The sequence below is a fragment of the Anolis sagrei genome, chromosome 2, assembly GCF_037176765.1.
Source record: "Anolis sagrei isolate rAnoSag1 chromosome 2, rAnoSag1.mat, whole genome shotgun sequence".
Taxonomy (NCBI): domain Eukaryota; kingdom Metazoa; phylum Chordata; class Lepidosauria; order Squamata; family Dactyloidae; genus Anolis; species Anolis sagrei.
The window spans coordinates 170,394,674-170,415,083 of record NC_090022.1 but is presented as its reverse complement, the minus strand read 5'-3'; the positions used below and the strand labels follow the sequence as shown (position 1 = coordinate 170,415,083).

The window sequence follows — 20,410 nt, the reverse complement described above, 5'->3', positions numbered from 1 at the left end:
TTATTTGTATATATTTTGTGGTTTTAAAATCAGAAATGCTTTGGCCGTCTTACTGAGCAAGGGCCATTGCGGCTGTGGGCACCCTCCCATTGGCCATGCTGCTTGCAGGGGGCTTCTTTTTCCCAGAAGCCCCCTGTGCAGCAGGAAGTTTCTCGCTGCTTGGCCAGCTGGCTAACCAGAGCCCTGGGCCTCCACAGGGCTTTGTGGCCCTGGCAGCCATGCAAAGGCTTCCAGGGCTATGTGGGGAAGCCGACCCTGGTCGATCCAACCAGCCCCAGGAATGGCCAGGGACGGCTTCCCCACCTTGCCTCGGCAGCCTTTGTAGAGCTGCCCTAGGCCTCCTCAGGGCTCTGTGGCTGCCGGGGCGAGGTGGGGAAGCCAACCCTGGCCAATCCAGGGGTTGGGTCTGCCGCTGGTTGGATCGGCCAGGGTCGGCTTCCCCACCACACCCCGGCAGCCTTTGCATGGCTGCCAGGACCACAGAGCCCTATGGAGGCCCAGGTCAGCTCTACAAATGATGCTGGGGCAAGGTGGGGAAGCGGCCCTGGTCAATCCAGAGGTGGGACGGGGCCTGCCACTGGTTGGCCAGCTGGCCAAGTGGTAGGAAACTTCGCACCGTGCAGGGGGCTTCTGAGAAGAAGAAGTCCCCTGCAAGCAGCATGGCTGGTGGGAGGACGTCCACCGCCGCAACGGCCCTTGCCCAGTAAGTCGGGCAAGGCATTTCTGATTTTAAAACCACAAAATGTACAAAAATATATTAAAATGTTAATTCTAACACTAAAAGAATATTATAAATCATAAAAAATTGCGATTTACAGTAAATAGGATTGTAAATACTATATGTATTTATATATAGTGTCCCTACTTCATGGATTTTCACTTATTGCGCGTGGTCCTGGAACATAACACCCACGATAAGTGAGGGAACACTGTACTTCCATCCATTATGAATAATACTTTGTCTTGCTTGTGTAAATAAGTGATGTTGCTGGGGGTTTTTTCCCCACCAATACCCATGTGCTCCCATCACTTCAGCAGCTTTTATTATCTGCTCATGCAATTTCATGAAGTGAAGGAATTTCATTATGAACCTACTAGTCGCCATCAAGAAATGTGTGGTTTTAAGCATTTCTTGCAGTCATATATTTTTTATATTTTAAAAAGCTATGTTTTTAACATTGTATTTTCAGATTACTTTCCAAACAGAATCGTCTTACCATGACTCGGAATGCTGTGTGGGCACTCTCTAATCTCTGCAGAGGGAAGAATCCTCCTCCAGATTTTGTTAAGGTGGGAAATAAAGTTTGAATGAAGTTAGGAGAAAGAGTTGTTTTTGTGGATGAAAAAACAACAATAGTTGTTTTTATTACACTTTTTAATGGTTTGTGTGGCTGAAGGCTCCTGAGGGTTGAAGGAGCAAGCTTTCTGCAGAAGGATACTGTGCAAGTATGCTTTAATGTATGTTGTCTAATAGCTCTGATGCTATAACAGAAAACAGTCGCAAATGCTTGTGCATATTTTATTATCTCTCTTATCTAAATGCTTGGGATCAGAAGTTTTTCTGATTTTTTGCATATTTAATTATACATACTCACTGAGGGATAAAAGGGAAGGGGGCTAGCCACGTGTAAAGAACTCCTTACCTTAAGCAGCTAGAATGTGGGCCTGACGAAGCCCTGGCGGCCATCTTAGGATAGGGAAACAAGGAGATGCCGTCTTAGTTAAGGGTTTTCTAGAGGGGGCGTGTCCAAATCCAGAAAATAGGGGGCAGAGCCTAGCATTCAAAAAGAAAAAAAGTGTATCTTTTGAACTAAGGCTTAAGTTGGCAGTTGGAATTTGTCCGTTGGGGAGTTTGTCAGTTGGTGATAACAGTTGGTTAGTGTTAGATAGGAGCTGGGTTAATCTTTTGTGGTATTGAAGAGCTAGAGAAATTAGCTAGGAATACAGATAGTGGAACAGGACCTTGTTTGTGGTCTGTTCTTTGTCCCTGAGGAAGGCTAGGCCAAAGGCTATTGGCTTGGTTCCAGAAAGGGGAAATTTTGTTTGGAATTATTATCAGCGATTAATTTCCTGTGATAATCTCCTGTTTTGTTAACATCAGAATTTGAACCCAGTACCCAGAACCCATCTACGAATTGTACATCAAATGTAACCAGAAGCTTATGTACCAGTAACTTACTGAAACCACTACGCATTTGTGCCAGAAGAAGTTTAAGCCTGTTTAAATAAACATTTTATTTATTATTAATACTCTATAACAGCCTCAGTGTGAAACATCATTGTGATTTAAACCCTCTAAATAAAACAAACACTATTGTAATACAAAAGGGGTGTTACTAAGTATACTCTTCACATACAATTCAGCCTTAATACCAAACAAAAAGGTGGCAGCAAAAACAATTGAAGAAACAGTTTCAAGATCTCCCAGTTGCCTCTTTCCTGTTTTAAAAATTTTCCCCGCACCTATATATATAATTTGGTTGGCAGTTTGTGGGATTCACTATTTTAAAAACCCCTGTTCCTTTCCTTGCTAAGTTCCTTATAATTAACGGTAATCGGCTGGTATAGTTTTCCCCAGACTCCTTATAATTGGTGAAGCAGTGAGGGGCAATTATTTCTATATCTTGCCCTGTTTGATAAAGTCCAATTATTTAAAATCTCTCTACTACTTGATCGTTCCAGAATATCCTTATACCACACATATAGCACTGACTGGATTTTTCTTCAAGCAGCCCAGATCTGGGAAAGGGAAGGGAAGGAAAACTCATCTTACATAAGGTTCCTGCAAAAAGCGGGTGTCCTAGGCTCCTTCTACACTGCCATATAATCTAGATTATCAAAGCAGATAAACCACATTACCTGCTTTGAACTGGATTATATGAGTCGACACTATCATATAATCCAGTTCTAAGCAGATAATCTGACTTTTATATGGCAGTGTAGAAGGGACCTCTCTGAGCTTCGTGCACACATCCTCACATGATTTATTATGATTATCTTTTTCATATTGTTGTTGATTTGTGCACTAAAAAGTTCAGTATACTTGCAGGATGCGGTAAAATACAAACTCTTTGGCATCAATTTATTTATTCAACGTTCTCATTTCTTTACAGGTGTCTCCCTGTTTAAGTGTGCTCTCATGGCTGCTATTTGTCAATGACACAGATGTTCTCGCTGATGCATGTTGGGCACTCTCTTACTTGTCTGATGGACCCAATGACAAAATACAGGCTGTGATTGATGCTGGAGTATGTAGGAGACTTGTGGAGCTGCTAATGTAAGGATTTTTGATCACGTAAATGTGTTAATTCTTTCCATTTCAGTCATTACCACCCTGTTCCTTTCATTCGTGTAGGACTGACATTAGCTATCATTTCTAACTTAAATGAAAAGAGTAATTGGTTCATATGAACTCAATACCTCATTTTCTAAAAACTTTAGGCAAGCGGCTTGTTTGGCTGCAGAATCTCTCTTGACAATGTTTACAGCTTTTAGGCTGCTGCTGAAGAAAGCACATAATCAAAATATAATTCAGGTTAAGGTCCTGATTGGATGTGTTGATGCCCCCTCAAAGTGTCTATATGTACTTCAGTGATCCCGTTATATTATTAGCATACCAACTTGAATTTTGTACTAATAACTATTTTCAGTCTTTTAACCCCATGCTGAATAATGTTGCTGATTTAGTTGAATGAGAATCAGACGTCTTTTTCTCATTCTTCAGTAGAAAAATATTTGTGGCAGCATTTTTAGCTATATATTTTTATACAAGCTTGTACTATACACCAAGTTATGAATGAACTTCCAGGGGAAGCCTATTCAAAGCCTTGTGTTGTTCCTTCCCATTGATAGGGAACCTGTTCCAGGTTCATTTAAAATTATTGTAATTGTATAGGGTGACATTTATATTTAGTTATATCACTTTGCAACCATACATTCAAGCACTGGAGATACAGGTAAGCAGGGTGGGAAGAGAGATTTCTAGAAATAGCTCCAGGATCCCATTCAAAACTGCAATTTTACCAACATGCAGGGAACATAATGCCCATTGTTACATGGAGAATACAAGCTGAACAGAGGTAATACAATTTGAAGACTTTTGAAAGGTAACAAGGAGAAATTAGCATGTTTATGTATAATGGGAGAGTCTCTTGACACCTGGGGAGATGATGATGATGATGATGATGATGATCATATAATAATAATAATAATAATTTATACCCCGCCACCATCTCCCCAAGGGACTCGGAACGGCTTACATGAGGCCAAGCCCAACAGTACATCAATAAACAAAAGCAATAAACAAAAACAATAAATACAGTACAATTAATATAAATCACATATAAACAATAAACAGTAACACACAAGGATTTAGAAACCTATGGCCGGGCCAAATGTAATAGTTTAAAAAATTAAAAAAAATAAGTCTCTGTAAGTTGCACCAGTTAGTAACCTGGCTGCCGCCCGTTGTAGGGCGGAATATAAATAAAGTTTATTATTAATATTATTATTATTATTATTACTGTGGTTTTATGGTCCCTAATATGATATAAGCATCAGAGAAACATAAGTGTAGTTCATTACAGAAAGAAAGAATAACCTGGTTAGCTCTTATGATGCTTATGATGTTTCTCAAAAAAAAAAAATTTCGTGTCAGGAGCTACTTGAGAAACTGCAAGTCACTTCTGGTGTGAGAGAATTGGCCGTCTGCAAGGACGTTGCCCAAGGGATGCCCAGATATTTTGATGTTTTTACCATACTTGTGGGAGGCTTCTCTCATGTCCCCACATGGGGAGCCGGAGCTGATAGATAATAATAATAATAATAATAATAATAATAATAATAATCTTTATTTATATACCGCTCCATCTCCCCGAGGGGACTCAGAGCGGTTCCCAGGTAACATAACAAAACATATAAAGTAAAAAAACAACATAACCATAACAAAACAAAATATAAGCATAAAAATTGTCGCTATAACACACATATATTAAAAGTAATCCTGCCTGTTCAAAGCAACTTAAAAATGTAAAAGTCCGGACCAAGATTTGTGCAAGCCCAAAAATTCTAGGGTGCCCGGGAATTAAGTGCAATGCTGTTGCAGGCAACAATAATATTAGGAACGGGTCTGTGGCTGTTCATTCCGGGGCCGATTAGAGAAAAGAATCTGAGTAATTGGTAGGAAGAATAAGGCCGTATTCGACAATGTGTGGGGCTGAGTAAGAACTGGCCATTTTCAAAGGCTTGTTGAAACCACCAGGTCTTCAAGCTCTTATGAAGGAGGGGAGGGATGGGGCCTGTCTTAATTCCCTTGGAAGGGCGTTCCAGAGACAGGGGGCCACCACCGAGAAGGTCCTCTCTCTTGTCCCCACCAACCGCGCTTGAGACAGTAGTGGGACAGAGAGGAGGGTCTCCCCGGGAGATCTTAGAGCTCGTGCTCTAAGAAGGAGATGCGATCACGGAGATAGGCTTTGTAGGTCATGACCTGCACCTTGAATTTGGCTCGGCAACTTAGCAGCAGTCAATGAACCTGTTTTAATAGGGGTGTTGTATGCTCCCTATAGTTTGCACCAGTAAGGAGCCTGGCTACCGCCCATTGTACCAGTTCAAACTTCCAGGCCGTCTTCAAGGGCAGCCCCACGTAGAGCGCATTGGTCATCCGCACTCTCCCCAGATTTGAACCTACAACCTGTTGGTCTTCAATCCTGCCGGCACAAGGGTTTAACCCACTGCGCCACCGGGGGCTTCTTTCTTAAAATTTATTCCTCAAAATAAAATGTATAGATTATAAGTGACATTCAAGTAGAGGCTTTTCATTTAGTTGACCACTTCTGACAACCTGTTCCCTTGCTTCAATTATAAGAAGTGACAAGTGGAGTGCCGCAGGGTTCTGTCCTGGGCCCGGTCCTGTTCAACATCTTTATTAATGACTTAGATGAAGGGCTAGAAGGCATGATCATCAAGTTTGCAGACGACACCAAATTGGGAGGGATAGCCAATAGTCCAGAGGACAGGAGCAGAATTCAAAACGATCTTGACAGATTAGAGAGATGGGCCAAAACTAACAAAATGAAGTTCAACAGTGACAAATGCAAGGTACTCCACTTTGGCAGAAAAAATGAAATGCAAAGATACAGAATGGGGGACAATGCCTGGCTCGAGAGCAGTACGTGTGAAAAAGATCTTGGATTCCTCGTGGACAACAAGTTAAACATGAGCCAACAATGTGATGTGGCGGCAAAAAAAGCCAATGGGATTTTGGCCTGCATCAATAGGAGTCTAATGTCTAGATCCAGGGAAGTCATGCTCCCCCTCTATTCTGCCTTGGTTAGGACCACACCTGGAATATTGTGTCCAATTCTGGGCACCACAATTGAAGAGAGATATTGACAAGCTGGAATGTGTCCAGAAGAGGGTGACTAAAATAATCAAGGGTCTGGAGAACAAGCCTTATGAGGAGCGGCTTAAAGAGCTAGGCATGTTTAGCCTGAAGAAGAGACGGCTGAGAGGAGACTTGATAGCCATGTATAAATATGTGAGAGGAAGCCACAGGGAGGAGGGAGCAAGCTTGTTTTCTGCTTCCTTGGAGACTGGGACGCGGAACAATGGCTTCAAACTACAAGAGAGGAGATTCCATCTGAACATGAGGAAGAACTTCCTGACTGTGAGAGCCGTTCAGCAGTGGAACTCTCTGCCCCGGAGTGTGGTGGAGGCTCCTTCTTTGGAAGCTTTTAAACAGAGGCTGGATGGCCATTTGTCAGGGGTGATTTGAATGCAATATTCCTGCTTCTTGGCAGGGGGTTGGACTGGATGGCCCATGAGGTCTCTTCCAACTCTTTGATTCTATGATTCTATATGAAATAAGGTAGATCTAGAGGTGAGTTTGTACTATTGAATGGGCTGTTTTCAAAAGCATGAAAGAGATGTTGATAAAGAAAAATGAGTTTAAATGAAGATGTATTATTTCAATTAAACAAGCTTTGCAGAGTCTGATTCAGTATCATTAGTTTTATAGTTCATATTTCTCTACATGCACACATGCAAAAAAAAAAAAACAACAACAACCCAGTAGCTGGGATTCATGCAGTTCCCAAAGCGCTTTCCAAAGGAAAATTGTTGATGCTGCTTTCCAATGTTAAATTGGAATTGCCCCCGGTGGTGCAGTGGGTTAAGCCCCTGTGCCGGCAGGACTGAAGATCGACAGGTCGCAGGTTCGAATCCGGGGAGTGGCGGATGAGCTCCCCCTATCAGCTCCAGCTCCTCATACGGGGACATGAGAAAAGCCTCCTACAAGGATGATAAAAACCATCAAATCATCCGGGCGTCCCCTGGGCAAAGTCCTTGCAGATGGCCAATTCTCTCACACCAGAAGCGACTTGCAGTTTCTCAAGTCGCTCCTGACACGACAAAAAAAATATGTTATATTGCATGCATCTGACATATAGACAGCTAATTATACCATCCCTTCACTTGTACCTATCAGGAAAAAAAAAGTCTTCCGGTGCCATGTCTTAACTAGTGGCATTTGATGCCATCATCAAAATACATGTACAACGTCTGAGTAAATAATATTTTCCTGTGTTTTTTCTGTAACTTGTACAACCTGATAATGCTTTCCTTAGTAGTGTTTCATGGTTATGTTGACTATCGGAGGAGCATTTTCATTCCATTGCATTTAAATCTGTTAAACTGAAGCCTTTTTTATTTGTAGGCACAATGATTACAAAGTGGTATCTCCTGCCTTGCGAGCAGTTGGGAACATTGTTACAGGGGATGATATCCAGACTCAGGTATGCTGCTTCCTGGAATTATTTGTAATGATTTTAATGTTAGCAAATAATTCAACAAAGTCCTATCGCTCCTTTGATCCTCAAAATTTGAGAAATTGGCAGCGCTAAATACATACCGTATATTCTAGCGTATAAGACTACTTTTTAACCCAAGAAAATCTTCTCAAAAGTACGCTGGAGCCGTCTTATGCGCTGGAGTAGCCTTATGCATGGGAGTCGTCTTATATGCAGGAGTAGTCTTATACTGGACTACTGGACCTTAGGGAAGGCTGAGCGAAGGGAGATAGATGCTTTTGAGCTGTGGTGTTGGAGGAAAGTTCTGAGAGTGCCTTGGACTGCGAGAAGATCCAACCAGTCCATCCTCCAGGAAATAAAGCCCGACTGCTCATTGGAGGGAAGGATACTAGAGACAAAGTTGAAGTACTTTGGCCACATCATGAGGAGACAGGAAAGCCTAGAGAAGACAGTTATGCTGGGGAAAGTGGAAGGTAAAAGGAAGAGGGGCCGACCAAGGGCAAGATAGATGGATGGGATCCTTGAAGTGACTGGAATGACTTTGAAGGAGCTGGGGGTGGTGACAGCCAACAGGGAGCTCTGGCGTGGACTGGTCTATGAGGTCACGAAGAGTCGGAGACGACTGAACGAATGAACAACAACAGTCTTATACGCCGGAGGGTACTCTTATTTCCTTAGTTTGTAATATGCCATTTTAACCTTTCAAGGTGCAGACTGCAAAAACATTTTTTTTTTGCAGTTTAATAAACTTTTCCCATGTTCAATGTATTGTCGAAGGCTTTCATGGCCTGAATCACTGGGTTGTTGTAGGTTTTCCAGACTATATGGCCATGTTCTAGAGGCATTTTCTCCTGACGTTTCGCCTGCATCTATGGCAAGCATCCTCAACAGCAAAACAACAGAGAGTAAACAATCAGGCACATCAAATCACCTCTCAAAGAAAGATTTCCCCAGGCACTGCCAGGCCATTAAATGCTAATCAAGGTGGTCAGTTGAAACATTCACACCTAGCTCCAGCACACAAAAGTCCTTTGTCCCACTCTGGTCTTTCCACAGATATATAAACCCATTTTCCTACTTCCAACAGACCTCACTACCTCTAAGGATGCTTGCCATAGATGCAGGCGAAACGTCAGGAGAAAATGCCTCTAGAACATGGCCATGTAGCCCGGAAAACCTACAACAACCCAGGTTTCCCATGTTTTTATGATAGACCCAATTCGGAAATGACATAACCCAGGAACACAAATTGTGTCACATAGTGTTATATATTCTTATGCATCTTTCCTTTAAACTTATAGTTTCAGATATGTATCTGTGCTGATTGTAGCAAACCAAATTTTTGGAGGCAGTCTAAAAAATGTCTGTCTCTGTGTCTTTCCCAAATACAGGTAATACTGAATTGCTCAGCCCTGCAGAGTTTATTACACTTACTAAGTAGTCCTAAAGAATCAATTAAAAAGGAAGCATGTTGGACAATATCAAATATCACAGCTGGAAACAGAGCACAGATTCAGGTAAACACATTGGTTGGTTCAGAACGTTGTTGAACTGTGTAAAACTGCCCCCTAAATCTGCAAGTATGCACATGACTTTGAACAAAGAAGTTGTCTACTCTTATTTCAATTTTTAGAGTTTGCTATAAATGTTATAAATTCAAAAACTAAGCTGAAAAACAATAGTTCTCAAACGTTTGGTGATCCGAGTGTTTTGGTCTTCAACTTCTGGAAGTTTCATGAAGCTTAGGCAAAACTTAGAACTCTGGAATCTGGAGATAGCCATGTTTAAATCATAGAATCATAGAGTTGGAAGAGACCTCATGGGCCATCCAGTCCAACCCCGTGCCAGGAAGCAGGAAAATTGCATTCAAAGCACCCCCGACAGATAGCAATCCAGCCTCTGTTTAAAAGCTTCCAAAGAAGGAGCCTCTACCACACTCAGGGGCAGAGAGTTTCACTGCTGAACGGCTCTCTCAGTCAGGAAGTTCTTCCTCATGTTCAGATGGACTCTCCTTTCTTGTAATTTGAAGCCATTGTTCCATTGCGTCCTAGTCTCCATAGAAAACAAGCTTGCTCCCTCCTCCCTGTGGCTTCCTCTCACATATTTATACATGGCTATCATGTCTCCTCTCAGCCTTCTCTTCTACAGGCTAAACATGTCCAGCTCTTTAAGCCGCTCCTCATAGGGCTTGTTCTCCAGACCCTTGATCATTTTAGTCGCCCTCCTCTGGACACATTCCAGCTTGTCAATATCTCTCTTCAATTGTGGTGCCCAGAATTGGACACAATATTCCAGGTGTGGTCTAACCAAGGCAGAATAGCGGGGTGGCATGACTTCCCCGGATCTAGACACTAGACTCCTGTTTATGCAGGCCAAATATTTGAATAGATGTCACATTGAGGAGAGGGCAAGCTTGTTTTTCTACTGCTCTAATCTAGTAGTGAGGATAGTGTGATCTTCCAGATGTTGTTAAACCTCAACTTCCAGTATGCTGATATGGTTAGGGTTAATACATGACCGCATCTCCATATATGAACCCACACGATCTTTCCGATCATCTGGAGAGGCCCTGCTCATGATCCCACCTGCGTCGCAAGCGCGATCGGTAGGGACAAGGGACAGGGCCTTCTCCGTGGTGGCCCCCCGACTCTGGAACTCTCTCCCCAAGGACATCAGACAAGCCCCAACATTGGCAGTCTTTAGGAAGAGCTTGAAGACGTGGTTGTTCCAGTGTGCCTTCCCAGAATAGGAAACTCCAAGCATCATGTCCCAAATGCACTTTACTAGAGTTTTAAGATTGTCTGCACACCGCACCTATCTCCAAAAACCTATCTACAGTATTTCACCTGTCATGTCCACCATTTTTTAAAATTTTTAATCATTACATTTGGCCCGCCCTTAGTTTTAAATGCGTTGTGGTGTTATTGTTTAATGTTTATTGCTATCGTTTTAATGTTTATTGCTTGTTTTACGAGTTTATTTATTGTTGTATTTGTTATGCTGTTGTTTTATTGATGTGTTGGGCCTCGGCCTCTTGTAAGCCGCACCGAGTCCTTCGGGAGATGTTAGCGGGGTATAAATAAAAATTAAAACAGCAGAGAGAAAAACAGGCAGGGACATCTAATCACCTTTCAAGAAGAGTTTCTCCAGGCACAGTCAGCCCATTGTATGCTAATCAAGGTGGTCAGTTGAAAAGATTCACACCTAGCCCAACTTACAAAAGCCTTTTGTCTCACCCTGGTCATTCCACAGATATATAAACCCCTTTTTTCCCAGTTCCAGCAGACCTCACCTCTGAGGATGCTTGCCATAGATGCAGGCAAAACGTCAGGAGAAATGCCTCTAGAACATGGCCATATAGCCCGAAAAAACCCACAAGAACTGAGTGATTCCGGCCATGAAAGCCTTCGACAATACAAAGTTTATTATTATTATTAGTATTATTAATGGGATTTGCAGTTCTACAAAACCTTTAGGGCCACACAACTCCTTCTCTAACCTGTGTATAAATATGAATAATGTGACATACATCTATTGTCTAAGTATTAGACAGTATTACACAAGCCCTATGAGGAGCGGCTTAAGGAGCTGGGCATGTTTAGCCTGAAGAAGAGAAGGCTGTGAGGGGATATGATAGCCATGTATAAATATGTGAGAGGCAGCCACGGGGAGGAGGGAGCAAGCTTGTTTTCTGCTTCCTTGGAGACTAGGACGCGGAACAGTGGCTTCAAACTACAAGAGAGGAGATTCCATCTGAACATGAGGAAGAACTTCCTGACTGTGAGACCTGTTCAGCAGTGGAACTCTCTGCCCCGGAGTGTGGTGGAGGCTCCTTCTTTGGAAGCTTTTAACCAGAGGCTGGATGTCCATCTGTCAGGGGTGATTTGAATGCAATATTCCTGCTTCTTGGCAGGGGGTTGGACTGGATGGCCCATGAGGTCTCTTCCAACTCTTTGATTCTATGATTCTGTGATTAAATTGGTGTGTTTAAATGAGTTATGGGAATAGAGTTCTCAACAAGTAATCCAATTTGTACTTAAGTACTTTTATATAGTACTAAACCTGTATTTGTTTTTCAGACTGTCATAGATGCCAACATTTTTCCAGCTCTAATCAATATTTTGCAAACTGCTGAGTTTCGAACAAGAAAAGAAGCGGCTTGGGCCATCACCAATGCAACATCTGGGGGTTCCGCAGAGCAGATCAAGTAAGTAGCAGAAAACTCCCCTCAAAACCTGATTGATTTAAATGGGCGGTTCTCAAAGAAGCATACTGAGGAGCTCCCTCCTCCTCCTCCCCCCCTTTCCCTCCTCTTTCCTGCTCCTCCCCCTCCCTGCCTCTCTCGCCCGAAGGAGACTCAAAGCAGCTTAACATAAAAGTATTAGCATACAATTTAAAATATATAAATATTAAAACAGAATCTATATAAATAAATATGTAATGTTCGTTTGTGGGATTAACAGAACTCAAAAACCACTGAACGAATTGCCACCAAATTTGGACAGCATACACCTACTAACCCAATGTATGTCCCTCACTCAAAAAATTGATTTTATCATTTGGGAGTTGGAGTTGCTGGGATTTATAGTTCATCTACAATCAAAGAGCATTCTGAACTCCACTAATGATTGAATTGAACCAAACATGGCATACAGGATTCCCATGACCAACAGAAAATACTAGAAGGGTTTGATGGATATTGACCTTGAGTTTGGGAGTTGTAGTTCACCTACATCCAGAGAGCAGTGATGGATCTGGACCATTTATTTATCGTGTCATCAGCAATCATACCATTGTATTACATTTCTAACGGAACAAAACAAACAAACAGATAAAAAAACCACAGATTTTGCAAACTTGGTAGTTGATTAAATATCCTTTGACCAGTATCTGGCCACTTGGAGTGCTTTCTGGTGTTGCCGCAAGAAGGTCCTCCATTGTGCATGTGGCAGGGCTCAGGTTGCACTGCAGCAGGTGATCTGTGGTTTGCTCTTCTCCGCACTCGCATGTCGTGGATTCAACTCTGCCCACAGCGAAGACATCTGCCCTTGCGCTATGCTACTCTGCTGCTGAGTACGCATGCCTAGTGTGGAACACATCTCACCACACTAAAACAGTAGATGTGGCTCTTAATGAGACATGCCGCATTATCACGGGGTGTCTGCGCCCCACACCACTGGAGAAATTACACTGCTTAGACAATTATGCTGGGGAAAGTGGAAGGCAAAAGGAAGAGGGGCCGACCAAGGGCAAGATGGATGGATGGCATCCTGGAAGTGACTGGACTGACCTTGAAGGAGCTGGGGGTGGTGACGGCCGACAGGGAGCTCTGGCGTGGGCTGGTCCATGAGGTCACGAAGAGTCGGAGACGACTGAACGAATGAACAACAACAACAACAGCCGGTATTGCACCACCTGACATCCGCCAGGAAGTAGCAGCCAATAGTGAAAGGACCAAGTCAGTGACATCTCCAGCTCATCCCCTGTTTGGGTATCAGCCAGCACGTCAACAACTTAAATCAAGAAATAGTTTTCTTAGATCTACAGAGACACTCGCTGGAACACCTCAGCAAGCGAGAGTTCAAAAGTGGCAGGCTCAACCCAGCACCTCAATCCGTGGGTGATACCAAATGAGAGACTCCCTCATTACATTTACATTTTTATTTATATAGATAATAAAGATATTTCAGGGGGAAATAAATCTTAAGGTTTATACTCATCTGTAAAAATTTAACGTTTATATTCACAGGTTTATATTCACCTGTTCTCGCTTTCCTGCTCCTCCCCCCTCCCTTGTCTCTCTCTCCCGAAGGCGATTTACAGTAAACATTATTGTGAAGCATCTTACAGTAAAGTAACAAAATACTGTTAAATAACGAGTCATAATTCACAATCTAAAATCATGTAATTAAAAGAGAAATATAGCATTGTTATGATGGCCTTTAATAGCAAAAGAGAGTTTCGGGGTTTGGGAGTTCTAAGATTTCATACTCAGTGAAGCAGTTAAAGATAAATCACCATTCATACCTATAATATAATATATTTCCTAATAATAGGCCTACATTTATGGAATATTTCAAAATTATGTGTACTTTAAAAAATAACAAAAAATTGCATAGTTGGTGCTATTTTGCCAAGCTGCCATGTTGATTCTCAATTCATTATGGTTTTTCAGGTATCTGGTAGAACTTGGTTGTATCAAACCACTTTGCGATCTCCTTACGGTAATGGACTCGAAGATTGTGCAGGTGGCACTTAATGGTCTCGAAAACATTCTGAGGCTCGGTGAACAAGAAGCTAGGCGGAGTGGCACAGGCATTAACCCATACTGTGCACTCATCGAGGAAGCCTACGGTAAGGGGGAGTGGTCATAGGTGGTGGCCATGTTAAAAATTAAAATTCTGCGTATTAGTTTTTGACTTATTTTCCACTACTCCTTTTAATCAGACATATGAAGATTACCCATCCACAGGCCCGTAGCCAGGATTTTGATTCGGGGGGGGGGGGGGGGGGGGGCTGAGTTTGATTCGGGGGGGGGGGGGGGGTAAGTCTGAGTGAAAGAGGGTCTACCCTAGCAAACCTTTTGTATCCTTACCCCAAAAGCCCCATGCATATGAGATATATTGAGCATGGTGATCAGATCATGATATGAATAAACATAACAATTTAAATAATGTACCAGTAACGCCTTTTCGCAGACCACCATGAGAATCCCTGGCTACATGCCTGCCCATCCACTTATTGTCACGAATGACTTTTCTATAACTTTAAAGCATAGGTTCATGCCGTAGTCACTTCCAGATTGGACTACTGTAATGCACTCTACGTGGGGCTGCCCTTGAAAATGGCCCGGAAATTTCAATTGGTCCAACAGGCGGCGGCCAGGTTGTTAACTGGTGCTCCTTACAGAGAGAGGTCAACCCTCCTGTTTAAGGAGCTCCACTGGCTGCCATTCATTGTCCGGTCCCAATCCCAATTCAAGGTGCAGGTGCTTACCTACAAAGCCCTAAACGGTTTGGGACCCGCCTACCTACGCAACCGCATCTCTGTGTACGAACCCACACGATCTCTTCGTTCATCTGGAGAGGCCCTGCTCACGGTCCCACCTAGAATCATAGAATCATAGAATCAAAGAGTTGGAAGAGACCTCATGGGCCATCCAGTCCAACCCCCTGCCAAGAAGCAGGAATATTGCATTCAAATCACCCCCTGACAGATGGCTATCCAGCCTCTGCTTGAAAGCTTCCAAAGAAGGAGCCTCTACCACACTCCGGGGCAGAGAGTTCCACTGCTGAACGGCTCTCACAGTCAGGAAGTTCTTCCTAATGTTCAGATGGAATCTCCTCTCTTGTAGTTTGAAGCCATTGTTCCGCATCCTAGTCTCCAAGGAAGCAGAAAACAAGCTTGCTCCCTCCTCCCTGTGGCTTCCTCTCACATATTTATCCCTGGCCCTCATCATATCTCCTCTCAGCCTTCTCTTCTTCAGGCTAAACATGCCCAGTTCCCTAAGCCGCTCCTCATAGGGCTTGTTCTCCAGACCCTTGATCATTTTAGTCGCCCTCCTCTGGACACATTCCAGCTTGTCAATATCTCTCTTGAATTGTGGTGCCCAGAATTGGACACAGTATTCCAGATGTGGTCTAACCAAAGCAGAATAGAGGGGTAGCATTACTTCCTTAGATCTAGACACTATGCTCCTATTGATGCAGGCCAAAATCCCATTGGCTTTTTTTGCCGCCACATCACATTGTAGGCTCATGTTTAACTTGTTGTCCACGAGGACTCCAAGATCTTTTTCACACGTACTGCTCTCGAGCCAGGCGTCACCCATTCTGTATCTTTGCATTTCATTTTTTCTGCCAAAGTGGAGTATCTTGCATTTGTCACTGTTGAACTTCATTTTGTTAGTTTTGGCCCATCTCTCTAATCTGTCAAGATCGTTTTGAATTCTGCTCCTGTCCTCTGGACTATTGGCTATCCCTCCCAATTTGGTGTCGCAAGTGCGATTGGTGGGGACGAGGGATAGGGCTTTCTCGGTGGTGGCCCCTCGACTTTGGAACTCTCTCCCTAAGGACATCAGGCAGGCCCCGTCGCTAGCAATCTTTAGGAGGAGCTTGAAAACGTGGTTGTTCTAGTGTGCCTTTCCAGAATAAGGAAACTCCTAGCACTATGTCCCAACGCACTTTATCAGAGATTCAGGATATCTGCATGCCCATCCCCCTCCAAACACCCCACCTTGTCATGCCCAGCACTTTTTAATTTTAATTGTTACAATTGGCCCAGCCATTGTTTTTAATTGCGTCATTGGGTGTTGTTAATTGTTATTGCTTTGTTTTTTGAGTTATTGTGTTGTTGTTGCTGCTGCTGTTTTATTGTTGTATTTGGGCTCGGCGTCTTGTAAGCCGCACTGAGTCCTTCAGGAGATGGTAGCAGAGTATAAATAAAGGATTATTATTATTATTATTGCAATCTCCAATATGAGCAGGTATATCAGATTACAGCAAAACATTTAGACATACAGATTCTATGCAACTACATTGGATTTACAATTACATGGCTAACAAACAAACAAAGGGGAAGTACATTTTCACTCAATATTCACACCACATGTACAAGCATTCATTCTCATGCACCCAAATATTACCGTATCCTTTCTCCCTCCTTGGAGAAGCACCTGCTTAGGCCAGACCCTGCTTCCCTGCAGCCTGTCAACGCACAGTTGCATAACTTACGTAATGCCAAAACTTTAAAACTCCCAAATGCCAAAACTTCTTCCCTAAGAACAATGCCAAGGAACAGATCTCTGTTTTCCACACAGCAGAATCTGACTCCCTGCACAAAATCCAAGACTCCAAAGCACATTTCTTCCCCTTCCCTTGAGAAAGAAGGCCAAAAATGACCAGACTGCTCCCGTGCAAATCTGCCGCTCTCCATAGGTACATTATCTCTCTCCTTCCCATGGAGCAGAGCATAGCGGATGAACAGCGCCTCTGTCTGTCACACTTTGAGCATTATTAGACTGAGTCTTTTATGCGAATATTATTTATTTATTTATTTATTTATTTGATACACTTGTATACCGCTAATATCTCAGCCTGTGCGGCGACTCATTGCGGTTTACAACTTGTTAAAATACAATAGTCACTTAAAAATATAAAATAAGATATCAAAATACAAGACATAAAACATACATAGTATGAACATACTTAGTATCGGGCCACCAATACAAGTCGAAAACATCTCATAGTTAAAATCGTAGTTCAGTTCGTTATCCTTGGTTGCAAGTCCATGGTCAAAATAACCTTACATCGGAAATTAGTTAAAAACTTGCTCGAACATCCAAGTTTTTAGATTTTTCCGAAATGCCATTAGCGAGGTGGCTGATCTTAGTTCAATAGGGAGGGCATTCCAAAGCCGGGGGGCCACCACAGAAAAGGCCCTATCTCTCGTTCCCGCGAGCCGCACCTGTGAAGCAGGCGGGATGGAGAGAAGGGCTCCTCCTGAAGATCTTAGGGTCCTGGTGGGCTGATAGGCCGAGATACGTTCGGATAGGTATGTAGGGCCAGAACCGTTTAGGGCTTTAAAGGTCAAAACCAGCACTTTGAATTGGGCTCGGTAGCTGATCGGTAGCCAATGGAGCTGGTACAGCAGAGGAGTTGTGTGCTCCCTGCGCCCTGCTCCTGTTAATACCATGGCTGCCGCCCGTTGGACTAGTTGAAGCTTCCGGGCCGTCTTCAAAGGCAACCCCACGTAGAGAGCGTTGCAGTAATCAAGGCGGGATGTAACCAGAGCGTGGATTACCGTGGCCAAGTCAGACTTCCCAAGGTACGGTCGCAGTTGGCGCACGAGTCTTAACTGTGCAAATGCTCCCCTGGTCACCGCCGAAACCTGGGGATCCAGGCTCAGCGATGAGTCCAGGATCACACCCAAACTGCGAACCTGTGTCTTCAGGGGGAGTGCGACCCCGTCTAACACAGGCTGTAACCCTATACCCTGTTCGGCCCTGCGACTGACCAGGAGCACCTCTGTCTTGTCTGGATTTAATTTCAATTTGTTCGCCCCCATCCAGACCGTCACAGCGGCCAAGCACCGGTTCAGGATGTAGTCCCAAAGTTGTAAATGAATGATAGATGTCTTCCATCCTGGCACCATCTCAGCTTCCTGGCCAGGTGTTGATCTTCCTGATTGGTGTTGATCTTACGTTGACTTCCTTCTTAACATTGTAAACATTTCTGTTGGACTTTCCTTTATTGATCTTTGATAATGTATCGGGGGTAAGGTACCATCGATAGAAGAGTTTGTACCAATTTTCTTTGTAATCAGTTGAGTAGGTGAATTTCAATGTTCTTGTCCGTACTTCTTCCCATTCAGATAAACTTATTGTACGCCCAATGTCCCTGGCCCATTTTATCATGTTTTCCCTCTTGAAAGTTTCTAAGGTGGGAGCCTTCCTAATCTCACCGGGCAATGAGTTCCAGAGTTGGGGGGCCACAGAGGAGAAGGAGAAATATGTTTACCTCTCCGAACGTATTCTCCCCTACGAACCATCAAGACCACTAAGATCGTCTGGAGGGGCCCTGCTCTTGGTCCCTCCGCCTGCACAAGCACGGCTGGTGGGGACGAGGAACAGGGCCTTCTCGATGGTGGCCCCTCGACTTTGGAACTCCCTGCCATTAGAGATCAGAACTGCCCCCTCCCTCATGACCAGGCCTGTAGCGAGGGGGTGGTTTTAGGGGTTCAACCCCCCCCCCCGAAATGTTTCAGATTTTTTTAAAAAACCTGGTTTACTCATGAATTTTAACTGGTTAACCAAATCCCCATGCTAAGTCTATGAGATGTAAAAAATTAAGAGTTCCTCCAGAACTGTAAGCACTATCTCAAGCAAATATTGACAATTTATTTACACTGTCATTACTTGCAGCAATAGCCGATGTAGTGAAGCAACCAAGTTGGGGGTGTGTGTGTTGAATGCTCTCATTAAGGAGGCCAGACTTGGTGGAGGTGGTTGACAGGGGTGGAGCTGCAGGCTATTGAAGGTTGCTCTGCCCCCTGCTGTGCTCTTTGCTTCAGCGTGAGCTAGGAGGCAGGTTTCAACCCCTCCTCCCCCAAAATTTTCAACCCTCCCCGAAATTTTCAAACCTCCCCCCCCCCTCCCCGAAATTTTCAACCCTCCCCGAATTTTTTTTCTGGCTACGGCCCTGCTCATGACGTTCAGGAAACTAACAAAGACCTGATTGTGGAACGCGGCATTTGACAACTGATTTAATTCTTTGCCCACATGAAAGGAGGAGGATGAATGGGATTGTGATGGTGTCGGACGATTTGGCTCTTTTAACTGGGATGATAATGTTTTAATGTGTATGGTGCTGATATTTTAATCGTCTGATGAAGTGGCATTGTGTTGTTATTGTATATTCTTTGTATGTTAACACATGTTGTGAACCGGTCCGAATCCCTCTTTGAAGGTGAGAGGGTCGGTATATAAAACCCCAAAATAAATAAATAAATAAATAATGAATAAATAAGGAGAAATATGTATCACCTCTTTGGCTTATGAAAGAACATAAAATAGACACCATTTCATGTTTGAGATTTGAGAAAGTTTGTGTGTTCCCCTTTCAGGGCTGGATAAGATTGAATTCCTGCAAAGCCACGAGAACCAAGAAATCTACCAGAAGGCCTTTGATCTGATTGAGCACTATTTTGGAACGGAGGAGGAAGACAGCAGCATTGCTCCACAAGTCGATCTTGGCCAGCAGCAGTACATCTTCCAGCAGTGTGAAGCTCCCATGGAAGGCTTCCAACTCTGAGGTGCTTCTTCTGTGTGCTCGATTGCTCTGCCCAGCTAATAGAGCTGAGTAGTTTTGTTTTCCATAAAGCTGTGTGAGCTCATTTGCTTGCTTTTTTGCACACAACCTCCTTAAACACAACTGGAAAACTTTTGGCTCTTAGTTGTAGGATGCCACTTTGGTAAGGGCTTACCAGAACTGCTGTGCCCATCTCTGAAGAGATGGGGCATTTCTGTAAAGATGTTGGTTTTCCCCTATGAAATGTACACTAACATGGTGTAATCCTAGATTATAAAACAAGGGTGGAGTTGCTGCATTTGTGTATTTGTGTGTGTATGTGACAGTGTTCTTGCTGTCTACAAAAAAAGGCGTTGAGAGACTTTTTCTTCCCGTACACTCTGCTGGGCCATGCCTCATTCAGTGGATTTAAGAATATTTAACATACAGAATTTGAACTCTGGTGGTTTTGTGTGTGGCAAACTAAGCTCCTGTTAATATATATGTATATATATACATATACATATGAACTCTCTGTTCCCTGCACTTATATCCACCAGTGAATAAGCTTCTCCAGATTCTAGGAATACTGAACATCTGATAATAAACTGACTCCTGTGCTGCCATTTTGACTGCTTTGGGTTTGGAGTGCTCTTCTGTCTGCATAAGGAACGGGGAACTGCTCCGTTCCTCTCTACCTTCCCAAGGCACAGCAATATCTATTGTCGAAGATTCCCTAAATTGTGCAGGGATAGAAGAACAGTTGCTACTCGTCTACCACAGTGTAAATTGTCTCTCTGCATTAAAACTGCATTCATA

At 43.4% G+C, this 20,410-nt stretch overlaps 1 protein-coding gene across 1 annotated transcript in view; it reads left to right on the top strand.

Moving 5' to 3' along the window:
• KPNA1 (karyopherin subunit alpha 1) overlaps positions 1–20,410 on the top strand; it is a 42,465-nt gene extending 22,055 nt beyond the window's left edge. Inside the window, exons 8-14 of the mRNA XM_060763366.2 lie at positions 1,191–1,290; positions 3,114–3,277; positions 7,712–7,790; positions 9,197–9,322; positions 11,885–12,012; positions 13,981–14,159; positions 19,428–20,410. Of these exons, the coding sequence (XP_060619349.2) occupies positions 1,191–1,290; positions 3,114–3,277; positions 7,712–7,790; positions 9,197–9,322; positions 11,885–12,012; positions 13,981–14,159; positions 19,428–19,615 (964 nt within the window). The 3' untranslated portion in view covers positions 19,616–20,410. The remainder of the gene's footprint in view (positions 1–1,190; positions 1,291–3,113; positions 3,278–7,711; positions 7,791–9,196; positions 9,323–11,884; positions 12,013–13,980; positions 14,160–19,427) is intronic.